The sequence below is a fragment of the Bos javanicus genome, chromosome 6 (genome assembly GCF_032452875.1).
Source record: "Bos javanicus breed banteng chromosome 6, ARS-OSU_banteng_1.0, whole genome shotgun sequence".
Taxonomy (NCBI): domain Eukaryota; kingdom Metazoa; phylum Chordata; class Mammalia; order Artiodactyla; family Bovidae; genus Bos; species Bos javanicus.
Window position 1 is genome coordinate 64,933,888 of NC_083873.1, and position 14,543 is coordinate 64,948,430.

At 34.8% G+C, this 14,543-nt stretch overlaps 1 protein-coding gene across 1 annotated transcript in view; it reads right to left on the reverse strand.

Annotated features, from left to right (window-relative positions):
* GABRG1 (gamma-aminobutyric acid type A receptor subunit gamma1) overlaps nucleotides 1-14,543 on the reverse strand; it is a 94,528-nt gene that overhangs the window by 59,433 nt on the left and 20,552 nt on the right. The window contains exon 2 of the mRNA XM_061420062.1: nucleotides 8,791-8,939. Coding sequence (XP_061276046.1) covers nucleotides 8,791-8,939 — 149 coding nt within the window. The remainder of the gene's footprint in view (nucleotides 1-8,790; nucleotides 8,940-14,543) is intronic.

A 14,543-nucleotide genomic window follows, 5' to 3' on the forward strand; every position in this document is an offset into this window, starting at 1 on the left:
ATTTTTGTTTAGTTGCCAGATCATGTCTGACTCTTTTCTGACCCCATGGACTGTAGCCTGCCAGGCTCCTCTGTCTGTGGGATTTTCTGGGCAAGAATAACTGGAGTGGGTTGTCATTTCCTTCTCCAGGGGATCTTCCCAACCTAGGGATTGAACCTGCATCTCCTGCATGCATTTCCTGCATTGCAGATGGATTCTTTTAATGCTAAGCCACCAGGGAAACCCAACCCCAATGTTTAGTGCAGCACTATTTACAACAGCTAGGACAAGGAAGCAGTCTAAATGTCCATCAACAGGGCGAATGGATAAAGAAGATATGGTACATATGTCTCTTTCAATTCTGGTTTCCTCAGTGTGTATGCCCAGCAGTGGGATTGCTGGATCATAAGGCAGTTCTACTTCCAGTTTTTTAAGGAATCTCCACACTGTTCTCCATAGTGGCTGTACTAGTTTGCATTCCCACCAACAGTGTAAGAGGGTTCCCTTTTCTTCACACCCTCTCCAGCATTTATTGCTTGTAGACTTTTGGATCGCAGCCATTCTGACTGGCGTGAAATGGTACCTCATTAATCACAGCACTGTTTATAATAGCCAGGACATGGAAGCAACCTAGATGTCCATCAGCAGATGAATGGATAAGAAAGCTATGGTACATATACACAATGGAGTATTACTCAGCCATTAAAAAGAATACATTTGAATCAGTTCTAATGAGGTGGATGAAACTGGAGCCTATTATACAGAGTGAAGTAAGCCAGAAAGAAAAACACCAATACAGTATACTAACACATATATATGGAATTTAGAAAGATGGCAACAATAACCCTGTCTACGAGACAGCAAAAGAGACACTGATGTATAGAACAGTCTTTTGGACTTTGTGGGAGAGGGAGAGGGTGGGATGATTTGGGAGAAGGGCATTGAAATATGTATAATATCATATATGAAACAAGTCACCAGTCCAGGTTCAATGCACGATACTGGATGCTTGGGGCTGGTGCACTGGGACGACCCAGAGGGATGGTATGGGGAGGAAGGAGGGAGGAAGGTTCAGGATGGGAAACACACGTATGCCTGTGGGGGATTCATTTCGATATATGGCAGAACCAATACAATACTGTAAAGTTTAAAAATAAAATAAAAAAAGAAGATATGGTACATATATACAATAGAATATTCCTCAGCCATAAAAAATAAATAAATAAAACCATCTGCAGCAACATGGATGAATCTAAAGATTGTTATACTCAGTGAAGTAAGTCTGACAGAAGGAAATAAAGATTATATGATATCGCTTATATATGGAATCTAAAAAAAATGTACAAATGAACCTATTCACAAATAGAAATAGAGTCACTGATGTAGACAACAAACTGATGGTTCCCAAGAGGGAAGCAGGTGGGAGGGAGGGAGGGATAAATTGGAAAAAATTGAAATTCACATATATACACTACTATCTATAAAATAGATAACTAATAAGAATCTAATAAATAGCACAGAGAACTCTACTCAATACTCTGCAATGACCTATATGGAAATAGATCTAAAAAAGCATGGATATATGTATACATACAACTGACACACTTTGCTGTACAGCAGAAATTAACACAACATTATAAATCAACTATACTCAAATAAAAATTAATTTTAAAAAGTGCTAGACCTTTGAGAATGAAGGAAAATACCCTTTCTTGAAACAAATGTAAAAGGGTAACAAAACATATGAAAACGTTACTCAAAAATAAAATGGAAAATGAATATCACTTATAAATACCAATGCAAAATACTAAATAATATATTAGTAAGCAGAATCCAACACCTTGATAAGTGTCTTAGTCCAGAATTCAAACATCTTTATCTTTAGTAAGATCAGTATCTTACTAAAATATCAATATTTAGTAAGAATTTGTAAGAAAGTAAGAATTAGTAAGAAACTATTGATCCAGAATTCAAATAGTTTCAATTACTATTATATACCATACTAATAGATTTAAGGAGGGTAAAACTCAAACTTATGTCCATAAATGTTGAAAAAGACTGAAAAATTTCAACACTGATTCTTGATTTTAAAACTAAATCAAGTGAATCAAGGGATAAGTTCTTAATGTGACTATTCATATAAAGGAATACTTGAATCATTTCCCTAAGAATGAGAACAAGGAAAAGTTATCCATTATCTCCATTATTATTTATTATATTAGACTATGAGACATTGTAATGTTTTTAGACAAGAGAATTCAATTAGTTTCATATGAATTGGTAAAGAAAAAAGATTTTTTTGCATATGGTATGATAGTAAAATTTTGAAAAGAAATAATGCTTAAACTAATAAAAATTGATTAAGCTAAAAGGATATAAAATAAACATTCATAAATCAATAGCACTAAAATACAAAAACAATAATCAGAGGATATTATGTTTGAGGAACTATCATTTACAGAAGAAAAACTTAAATGTTTAGGATTCAATTTAACAAATGTGACAAAAATCAATGACTAAATCTTAAAACATTCCAGAGAGATAGAAAATAAGCATGAAGATTTAGAAAGACAGCCCATGTTCCTGTTTTAAATGACTCAATATTATAAAGATGCTAGTTCTCCCAAAGTTAATTCATAAGTTTGACAGAATCTCAATAAAAATACCAACAAATCTTTTTCAAGTGAAACTAAACTTGTTGTTGTTCCTATATACAGGAATAAACCTCATTCATATATATATATATATGTGTATATATATATATATATATATATATATATATATTTATATAAAGACACACAATAGCCAGGAAAACTTAAAAGGAAAAACAAACTAAAGTGAAAATATGAGGTGGGGCTAGCTTTAGGTCAGGCATTAAAATACTTTAAAGGCATTACAAGTACCAAAATACTGTTGAATCTCTACTGTTAATGTAGTGTAGTGGCAAATAAATAGAAAAACAAGTAAGAAAATGGAATAGAAAGGTCATAAATAACCAAAATACGTAAGAAAATACAATATACAGTTGACATCTCACATAATGGAAGCAAAGATTGACTTTTTAATAAATCATGCTGAGTCAACAGAAAAGCCATTTGAAAAAGATAAAAATTAGATTCATACTTTACACCATTCACAGGATAAAGTTCGAGTGCATTAGGGAATTAAATGAAATAAAACCATACAAATGCTTAAAGTAAACATAGTTGGATTCCATTCAAAGTGGAATATAATCAGTAACACTGAAACCAAACTGGTAAAAAATGGGTAACATAACAACACTGAATGGGGATAGGGAAGAACAGAACTAAGTAATTTTGGGGAACAGTGTTTTCATTACAGACTTCAAAGATAAATACAAAACTAATTGTATACGAATGCTTTATTCATGTTAGTTAATTTTTAATAGACCTATTAAAATTATAGAACAACTTTATGTATTTATTAGAATTGAACAAATAAGAAAATATACAATGGGAAGATGAGAACCAGGTACCTATTTGTTGGAAAAAAGAAGTTACAAATAAGGAAAAGTGAAAGGTTTGGATTCATGGTTCATAATACATGTACATATGGATATACACAGGAATGTGTGAATGTGTAGGTAGAACATATATTTTCTCCATCTGTCCAATGAAGTCAAGAAGCAATGACCCTCAATATTAATGAATATACCAAGGACCCTTGTAGGGGTGTCTGACATGGGCGACCCCATGGACTTATACAGTCCATGGAATTCTCCAGGCCAGAGTACTGGAATGGGTAGCCTTTCCCTTCTCCAGGGGATCTTCCCAACCCAGGAATCCAACCAGGGTCTCTTGTATTGCAGGCAGATTCTTTACTAACTGAGCTATCAGGGAATCTTCCTTCATAGCTCAGTTGGTAAAGAATATGCCTGCAAAACAGGAGATCCAGGTTTGATTCCTGAGTTTGGAAGATTCCCTGGAGAAGGAAGAGGCTACCCACTCCAGTACTCTTGCCTGGAGAATGGTATGGACAGACGAGCCTGGCAAGCTACAGTCCATGGGATCGTGAGAGTCGGATGACTTAGTAACTAAACCACTACCACCACCAAGAACCCAGATTTTGGTTTCTAAATATCATTCTACAAAAAGTGGAATCAGGGTCTTCTGTAATGAGTCGGCTCTTTGCATCAGATGGCCAAAGTATTGGAGCTTCACCTTCAGCATCAGTCCTTCTAATGAATATTCAAGGTTGATTTCACTAAGGATTGAATGGTTTGATCTCCTTGCAGTTCAAGAAACTCTAAAGAGTCTTCCCTAGCACCACAATTCAAAAGCAGCAATTCTTTGGTGTTCAGCCTTCATTAGGGGGCTTCACTCATTGCTCAGTTGGTAAAGCTGGTAAATCAGCCTGCAATAAAGGGGATCAGGGTTCGATTTCCAGGCAGGTAAGACCTCCTGGAGAAGGAAATGGCAACTCACTCCAGTATTCTTGCCTGGAGAATCCCATGGAGAGAGGAGTCTGGCAGGCTACAGTCCATGCGGTCACAAGAGTCAAACATGACTTAGCGACTAAACCACCACAGCCTTATTTATGGTTCTACTCTTTCATCCATACATGACTACTGGAAAACGCATAACTTTGACTATAGGGACCTTTGTTAATAAAGTGAGGTCTCTGCTTTTAATAAACTGTCTAGGTTTCTCATAGCTTTTCTTCCAAGGAGCAAGCGTCTTTTAAATTTGTAGCTGCAGTCACCATTTACAGTGATTTTGGAGCCCAAGAAAATAAAATCTGTCACTACTTCCACATTTTCTCCTTCTATTTGCTGTGAAGTGATGGGACCAGATACCATGATCTTAATTTTTTGAGTGTTGAGTTTTAAGCCAGCATTTTCACTCTCCTCTTTCACCCTCATCAGGACACTCTCTGCTTTCTGCCATTTGAGTGGCACTATCTGCATAGCTAAGGTTCTGATATTTCTCCCAGCAATCTTGACTTCACTTTGTGATTCATCCAGCCCAGCATTTCACATGATGTATTCTGCATGTAAGTTAAACAGGGTGACAATACACAGCTTTGTCATACTCCTTTCACAATTTTGAACCAGTAAGTTGATGCATGTAAGGTTCTAACTATTGCTTCAGGCTTCACAGGAGACAGGTAGGGTGGTCTGTTATTCCCATCTCTTTAAGAATCTTCCAGTTTGTTGTGACCCACATAGTCAAAGGATTTAACATAGTTAATGAAGTAGAAGTAGATGTTTTTCTATAAATCCTCTGCTTTTTCTATAATCCAATGAGTGTTGGCAATTTGATCTCTAGTTCCTCTGCCTTTTCTAAATCCATCTTGTACATCTAGAAATTCTTGGTTCATGTACTGCTGAAGCCTAGCTTGAAGGTTTTTTAGCATAACATTATTAGTATGTGAAATAAACACAATTTTATGGTAGTTTGAACATTTTTTGGCACTGCCTTTCTTTGAGATTGGAATGAAAACTGACCTTGTCCAGTCCTGTGCCCACTGCTGAGTTTTCCAAATTTGCTGACATATTGAAAGTAGCACTTAAACAGTGTCATCTTTTAGGATTTTAAATAGCTCAGCTTGAATTCTATCACGTCACTGGCTTTGTTCATAGCAATGTTTCATAAGGTCCAGTTAAGTTCACATTCCAGGATGTGTGGCTCTAGGTAACTGAACACACCATAGTGGTTATCCGGGTCATTAAGACATTTTTGTATAGTTCTTTTGTATATTCTTGCCACCTCTTCTTAATTGTTTCTGCTTCTGTTAGGTCTTTACTGTTTCTGTTCTTTATTGTGCCCATTCTTGTAGGAAATGTTTCCTTGATATCTCAAATTTTCTTGAAGAGGTCTCTACTCTTTCCCATTCTATTGTTTTCCTCTACTTCTTTGCATTGTTCATTTAAGAAGGTCTTCTTTTCTTTCATGTTGTTCTCTTGAATTCTGCATTCATTCAGGTATATCCTTCCCTTTTCCCCTGCTTTTCGCTTCTCTTCTTTCCTCAGCTATTTGTAAAGCCTCCTTAGACAACCACTTTGCTGTCTTGAATTTCTTTTCCTTTGGGACTGTTTTGATCTACCAGATCTAATCTCTCTATCAGATCTAATCCCTTGAATCTATTTGTCAGTTCCACTGTATAACTGTAAGGCCTTTGATTTAGATCATACCCGACTGGCCTAGTGATTTTTCCTACTTTCTTCAATTTAAGTTTGAATTTTGCAATAAGGAACTGATGATCTGAGCCACAGTCAGTTCCCAGTCTTGTTTTTGCTGATTGTATAGTGCTTCTCCATCTTCGGTTGCAAAGTTTATAATCAATCTGATTTCAGTATAGACCATCAGGTGATGTCCATGTATAGATTTGTCTCTTGGGTTGTTGGAAAAGGGTGTTTGCTGTGACCAGTGCATCTCTTGGCAAAACTCTGTTAGCCTTTGCCCTGGTTCATTTTGTGAGCACACGTGCAGAAAAGCACAAAATATCAGTCTGTGGTATTCTTGGCAAAAATGCATAAGCACAATTTAATAATGAAGATATCAGACAAATTGAGTGGTTTACTCTGGCTAATATACTTTAAAGTTATCAAGTTCATGTACCAAAGAGAAAACTGAGAAACTATGTCAGATTGGAGGAGAGTATGGAGACATGAGAACAAAATGCAATGTGTGATCTTGGTTAGGGTTCTGAACTAGAAAAAAGGGTCATTAGTGAAGTATCCAGCATAATTTGAATAGGTCTATAGATTAGTTAATATTATTGTATTGATACTACTAGTTCGTTGATTTAGGTAATGGTTCTATGATTACATAAATGTTAACAGTACATTTAAAGGTTTATGGGAATTCCATGCATAGATAGCATTTTGTTGTTGAGTCACTTAGTCATGTCTGATTCTTTGCAACCCCATGAACTGTACCCCTCCAGGTTCCTCTGTGAATGGGATTTTCCAGGCAAGAATACTAGAATGGATTGCCATTTCCTTCTCGAGGCAATCTTCCTGACCCAGACATTGAACCCACATTTCCTCTATATGCAGGAGAATTCTTTCTACTGCTGAGCCACCAGGGAAGCCCATATAGTATTTTACTAAGTCTAAATTCTATTTTGAAATGAAATATTTAAATCAATGTAGGAACACAGGAAATTAAATAAACAAAAAATAAATTAACATAATAAACAAAATAGTGACATTTAAGAAATTTGACAAAGCCAATATTTGATTTTATGACAACTGATAAAAAGTTTTAAGTCCTTCAAGATTTATTCATAAGTGAAAGAACAGTTTATCAATATGAGTGATAAAGGGGAAAAATCCTTAGTGCTAAAAATCACTAAAAATATCACAAAAGCTTTATGAAACAATTTAACATTAGTAAATTTAAATTCCTTGAAAGCCCACCAAAACTGATTATTGAAGTAATGGAACTGTTAAAAATTTTTCCTAAAATGCAAACTCTAGGTCAACATGATTTTACCAAATAATCTTTTCAAATTTCTAAAAGAAACAGTATCCATTTTAAATAACTCTTTCAGTGAAGAGAAAAATGGGGAACCATAACTCATTTGTAGATGCTAGCATAATCTTGACTCTATAACTGAAAAAAAATTTTTTTAAGCAAAATAACTAATTTTCTTCCTGAACATATATATAAAATTCTAAAATAAAATATTATCAAATTGAATCTAGTGATATATTAAATATCTTACCATGTAACAACCAAGTGACATATAAGCATGCAAATTTGGTTGATGTTTTAAAAATCAGTCAAATTTATAAAACAAATGGTAAGTAGAATAAACAGCAAAATATGATCAATATGATTGCTTCGAAAGATGCACAGAAATCATTTTAAACATTAGGGAGGAAGAAAGAGCCCTAGCAAATTTTTGAAAATGAAGTAAAAATTCATTAGTTGAAAAATGGACACTATTTGCAAAGTAGTCATTATTTGTAATAATCACCATTCAATAAATAAAGTTGATAAATTCAGCAAGGCTGCTGAGGCTACAATAGATAGCAAAATGTCTATCATATTTCCATATGCTGCTAATAAACACTTACAAAATAAAATTTAAAAAAAATTTATGCTTATATAAAAACTCCAAATATAGATAATTAAATCTAACAAAATATGTTCAGAACTTCTTTCAGAAAACATTAATAAAAATAGAATACCTATAGAAGGATATATGATGATCATGAATTTGGTTTGGAAAAATTCAATATGGTAACATCTCAATTTCCCTATATTGATCATAGATTGAATACAATTTCAATAAAAATTTTTGCTGACTTATTAATGTATTTTGCTCCTTTGTTTTAAATTGTCACAGGAGAAACAGAAGTTAATCATGTTATAAGAGGTATACAAAAATGCACAGAACTGAGACTAACAATTTTGACAAAGAAGAACAAAGTTGGATTACCTACGCTAAATATACTCTCAAGGCTTATAATTCTACATTATCTAATACAGTGCAGCAGTACTTTACAGAATTAGAACTCTTAGTTACATTTGAAATATTCTGTTTAATGAAATATCTCAGCATTTCATCAAAACTTTGATGGCTATTTTATCAAAACTTTGCCATTTCACCCTTTGTTGTAGCAGTTGTAAAATAATGACATAAAAAATATTTAGATATCTTTCTTCCCACATCAAACTGTGAATCTTTTGAAGCAGTACCAGTCCAACTAATAACTGTCAAACCTAGCAGTTTATAACATTTGTCAGAAAATCAAAAAATATGAGATATGATTAAAGTAACATCAGCAAGTGTGGCTTTCATAGGCACTAAAATCCCAGAATGATTACTCAAACTTACCTCCTATATCTGGGCGAAGTTTATTGTCATAGCCTTGAAGCAAGGAGTTGAGAATTTGTGTTATATCTCCTTCGTGAATCTTTGGTGCCAAGACCCAAGTTTTGTTCACTGTTAAGTCCTCATCATCTTCATCATCTGCTTTATCAACACTAAGGAATTCAAAGAAAAATTTGTATGATAGTTCAGTCAAAGAAGGATTTTAAAAAATAGTTTAAGGTTGCTATAATTGTATATGGGAGTAATAAGAGGTGAAAAAAAGCATTAGAAATATCTTATACTAAGTAAGCCTAATACCTAATACCTTCATCATATGAACTGTCCTGTTTCAATAATATTCAAAAATGAAGAAATCAATACAAGGAATAATCATGTATATTAATATAATAAAATTTTCCCATCCCACAACTGTTATTTACAATGACAGAGATCATGCAGATAATAGTGTAAGTAGTGGCCCTAGATTTGTGCAGATCACAATCTGTAGAGTCATATACAGTGATTCTAAACCAGACAGTAAAATAAAAATTAAAAGGTAAATATATATAGGAAAAGTTACAATAATTAGTCTAGTAAATGTATTTAAAATGCAAGTATAAAAAAGAAGACAAGGAAAGATGAGTGAAATAGAGTTCAAAGAATAAAAGGAAGAAGTATTAAATACATCTGGTCACAGCAAACACCCTCTTCCAACAACACAAGAGAAGACTCTATACATGGACATCACCACATGGTCAACCGAAATCAGATTGATTATATTCTTTCCAGCCAAACATGCAGAAGCTCTATAGAGTCAGCAAAAACAAGACCAGGAGCTGACTGTGGCTCAGATCTTGAATTCCTTATTGCTAAATTCAGACTTAAATTGAAGAAAGTAGGGAAAACCACTAGACCATTCAGGTATGATCTAAAGCAAATCCCTTAATATCATACAATGGAAGTGACAACCCTTATGATTATACAGTGAAAGTGACAAATAGATTCAAGGAATTAGATCTGATAGACAGAGTGCCTGAAGAACTATGGACAGAGATTCATAACATTGTACAGGAGACAGTGATCAAGATCATCCCCAGGAAAAAGAAACGCAAAAAGGCAAAATGGTTGTCAGAGGAGGCCTTACAAATAGCTATGAAAGAAGAGAAACAAAAGGCAAAGGGGAAAAGGAAAGAAATACCCATTTGAATGCAGAGTTCCAAAGAATAGCAAGGAGAGATAAGAAAGCCCTTCTCAATGATCAATGCAAAGAACAGAGGAAAACAATAGAATGGGAAACACTAGAGATCTCTGCAAGAAAATTAGATATACCAAGGGAACATTTCATGCAAAGATGGGCAAAATAAAGGACAGAAATGGTATGGACCTAATAGAAGCAGACAATATTAAGAAGAGGTGACAAGAATACACAGAAGAACTGTACAAAAAAGATCTTCACGACCCAGATAATCACGATGGTGTGATCACTCACCAGAGCCAGGCATCCTGGAATGAGAAGTAAAGTGGACCTTAGGAAGGGTCACTATGAACGAAGCTAGTGGAGGTGATGGAATTCCAGTTGAGCTATTTCAAACCCTAAAAGGTGATGCTGTGAAAGTGCTGCACTCAATATACCAGCAAATTTGGAAAACTCAGCAGTAGCCACAGGACTGGAAAAGGTCAGTTTTCATTCCAATCCCAAAGAAAGGCAATGCCAAAGAATGCTCAAACTACCACACAATTGCACTCATCTCACATGCTAGCAAAGTAATGCTCAAAATTTTCCAAGCCAGGCTTCAACAGTATGTGAACTGTGAACTTCCAGATGTTCAAGGTGGATTTAGAAAAGGCACAGGAACCAGAAATCAAATTGCCAACATCTGCTGGATCATCGAAAAAGCGAGAGAGCTCCAGAAAAAATATCTACTTTTGCTTTATTGACTATGCCAAAGCTTTTGACTGTGTGGATCACAACAAAGTGTGGAAAATTCTGAAAGAGATGGGAATACCAGACCACCTTACCTGCCTCCTGAGAAATCTGTATGCAGGTCAAGAATCAACAGTTAGAACTGGACATGGAAAAACAGACAGTTCCAAATTGGGAAAAGAGTCCATCAAGGCTGCATATTGTCACTCTACTTATTTAACTTATATGCAGAGTACATTATGAGAAATGGTGGACTGGATGAGGCACAGGCTGGAATCAAGACTGTTGGGATAAATCTCAATAATGTCAGATACGTAGATGACACCACCTTTATGGCAGAAAGTGAAGAAGAACTAAAGAGCCCCTTAGTGAAAGTGAAAGAGGAGAGTGAAAAAGTTGACTTAAAGCTCAACAATCAGAAAACTAAGATCATGGCATCCGGTCCCATCACTTCATGGCAAATAGCCAGTGAAACAATGGGAACATTGGCAGACTTTATTTTGGGGGGCTCCAAAATCACTGCAGATGGTGACTATAGCCATGAAATTAAAAGACACTTGCTCCTTGGAAGAAAATCTATGACCAACCTAGACAGCATATTAAAAAGCAGAGACATTACTTTGCCAACAAAGGTCCATCTAGTCAAAGCTATGGTTTTTCCAATAGTCATGTTGGACTATAAAGAAAGCTGAGCACCAAAGAATTGATGATTTTGAACTGTGGTGTTGGAGACGGCTCTTGAGAGTCCCTTGGACAGTGAGGAGATCCAACCAGTCTATCCTAAAGGAAATCAATCATGAATATTTATTGGAAGGACTGATGCTGAAGCTGAAACTCTAATACTTTGGCCACCTGATACGAAGAACTGACTCATTTGAAAAGACCGTGATGCTGGAAAAGATTGATGGTTGGAGGAGAAGGGGATAATAGAGGATGAGATGGTTTGATGGCATCACTGACTTAATGGTATGAGTTTGAGTAAGCTCTAGGAGTTGGTGTTGGACAGGGAAGACTGGAGTACTGCTGTCCATGGGGTTGCAAACAGTCAGACCCAACTGAGTGACTGAACTGACCAAACTGATGCTTCTTCCTTCTAAGTCAGAAGAACCCAGACCCCAGACATTTATTCCAACAATTTGGTTGAAAATTGTGTTTTCAAATCATTAAGTGAATGACTCACTCTTCATATATACGTGATTGAAAACTCTGATTATCAAATTTTAGGACTAGAATTTAGACTTTAGGGATCAAATAACCCACTGCCTTTATTTTATAAAGAGGAAACTGAAGTTTGTAGGGAACTAAAGAAAGCACAAACTCATTTGTTTGCAAAACTGAAACTCAAACCCTGGTCCTACAGCTAATGCTTCCTGTTAACCTGTGTGTTTAACAAGCATAAAGTTTCAACTTACTTATGAATTATATTAGAAACATATTGTGGTAGTAATATGTGTGTGTGAGTGGGTGGGTGTGTGTGTGAGCTCAGTCTCTCAGTTATGTCCAACTGTCTGTGACTCCCTGGACTCTAGCCACTAGGCTCCTCTGTCTATGGAATTTTCCAGGCAAAAATACTTGAGTGGGTGGCCATTTCCTACTCCAGGGGATATTCCCAACACAGGGATTGAGCCCAAATCTCTTGCATCTCCTGCACTGGCAGGTAGATTCTTTACCACTGTGCCACCTGGGAAGCCTCAGTTGTAATATATTTATCTTTGAAAAGTCAAAGTCACTCACTTGTGTCCTACTCTTTGCCAGTCCATGGTATAGTCCATGAAATTCTCCTGATCAGAATACTGGAGTGTGTAGCCGTTCCCTTCTCTAGGGAATCTTCCCAGCACAGGGATCTAACCCAGCTCTCCCACATTGCAGACAGATTCTTTACCATCTCTGAGTGAAATCATCCTAGACTTACACTCATCTTTAGTAAATCTTAGTCCCCAGTGAAAATATATATATATATATAAACTTTTATTGGTAAAATTAGGTAAATCTATAATACATTATTTACTTATATATGTTTCAGAGATGGGCTTTCCTCCCATAATAGATATTGAAGTTTATCATAATAGCTTTAGTTGTCATTTCTACACTATTCATTCAGCTGTCTTTTGCTGTGGACCTAAACATCTTAGCTAATGCAGTCCTTAACTCTTTTATCATTTTTTCCAGTTTTATTGATACATAATTGACTTACAACATGGTATATATTTAAGGTATACAACACGACGATTTGATCTATGTATACAGCAAGATGACTACCACAGTAAGTTTAGTTAACATTCACCCTTTTTATCCTTTAAACAGTATAAATTAACATTGTAAATAAAAACTTAACCTTTGAAATATGTGTGCCTCATTTCATCTTCACAGTTATTATATTGATAGTTATTAACAGATAATGGGATGTATTAGTCTTCTCAATATTTCTCATCTTCTTCCTGTCAGATAATTATAGTTTTCACTTCACTGGCTTCTAACTTGGTTATGTGACCTGAGTTCTCCTTTCTCAAAGAGAATTATACATCCCTGACCCACTAAACTCAAGTTTGGCTCAGCAGTTTGTTTTGGCTAATGGAATATGTAACGTGTGCCACTGCCAAGCAGAAGATCTAATGTCAATGCATGTTCACCATATCTCTCTTGTCCTTCTGTGAAAAGACTCAGACACACTCAGAGGCTACTACTCCATGACTTGTCTATCAGAGTAAAGGCAACCTGAACAGAGCCACAGTTGACCTACAATGGACACGTGGCCTGAGTGAGAAATAAACATTTAGAATTGTAAGTCACTAAGATTTGGGAGTAGTTTATTACTAGAGTATATAATTTTATCCCTTTTGTAAGCTACTGAGACTTGGGGGGTCTCAGTATACAAATTATTATATATTATATTATATACTGTATTATATTGTATACTGTATATATTATGTGCTGTATATTATATACTGTAATATATTATATTATATACTGTATTATATTATATACTATATATTACCACAGTATACAAATTTTATACTCCTGGTATATTAACAGATTTTTAATGTTCATTCATAATTATTTTGCTGTATTTAACTTAAAGAGTATATACTACTGAAATACAGTTACATGATTTCCTTCAAATAATTTATTTTCTCTCAATAAAAGGTATATATATGTACATAGATACATTCATTTATGAACTAAGGAGTCGAAAACACTGAAGTATTAGGAATCCGTGCTGGTATGTCCTCCAGCAAAATTTTATGAAATTAGAATTGCTGAGATATTGTCAATAACCAAAACTTTAGGGCATACATCTATCTTTAAAACCCGGTTTTATAAAAATAAAAAATTTGATGGATAGAGAAGATCATTACACATATAAGAACTTGATTTTTCTTTGCAGTATGATTGTAGTCAAAAGGATGTTCCCAGAAAACATAAAAGCTTTGCCTAATTTTTAGGGCAACAAAATCTTTGTAATCCCAAAAGTACATGCTCACACTGATGTATATTTCCATTTTCCCAGAAAGCTCAGAGGTAATATGAAAATTTACCTCAAAGATATTACAAAGCTAACTTCCCTCACTTTTGGCAATAACAGAAAGGAATTTTCATTATATTAATAGCTTATTATTCTACATTTTCTTCTACATTTTCTAAATTGCCTTCAGAATATTAACTACTTTAATATTATATTGGTATTATTTTGTGGATTAAAAAACACTTGTAATAAGTTAAACATAGTTTGTATAGCATATCAATGTCTCACTGTCTTTCATAGGCTGGAAGATCTGTAACATTTACGTATGTCGAGTGAACATTCATTTGGGGGAAATAAGTAGTATTTTCTTAGGAAATTTCCCTGGGAATT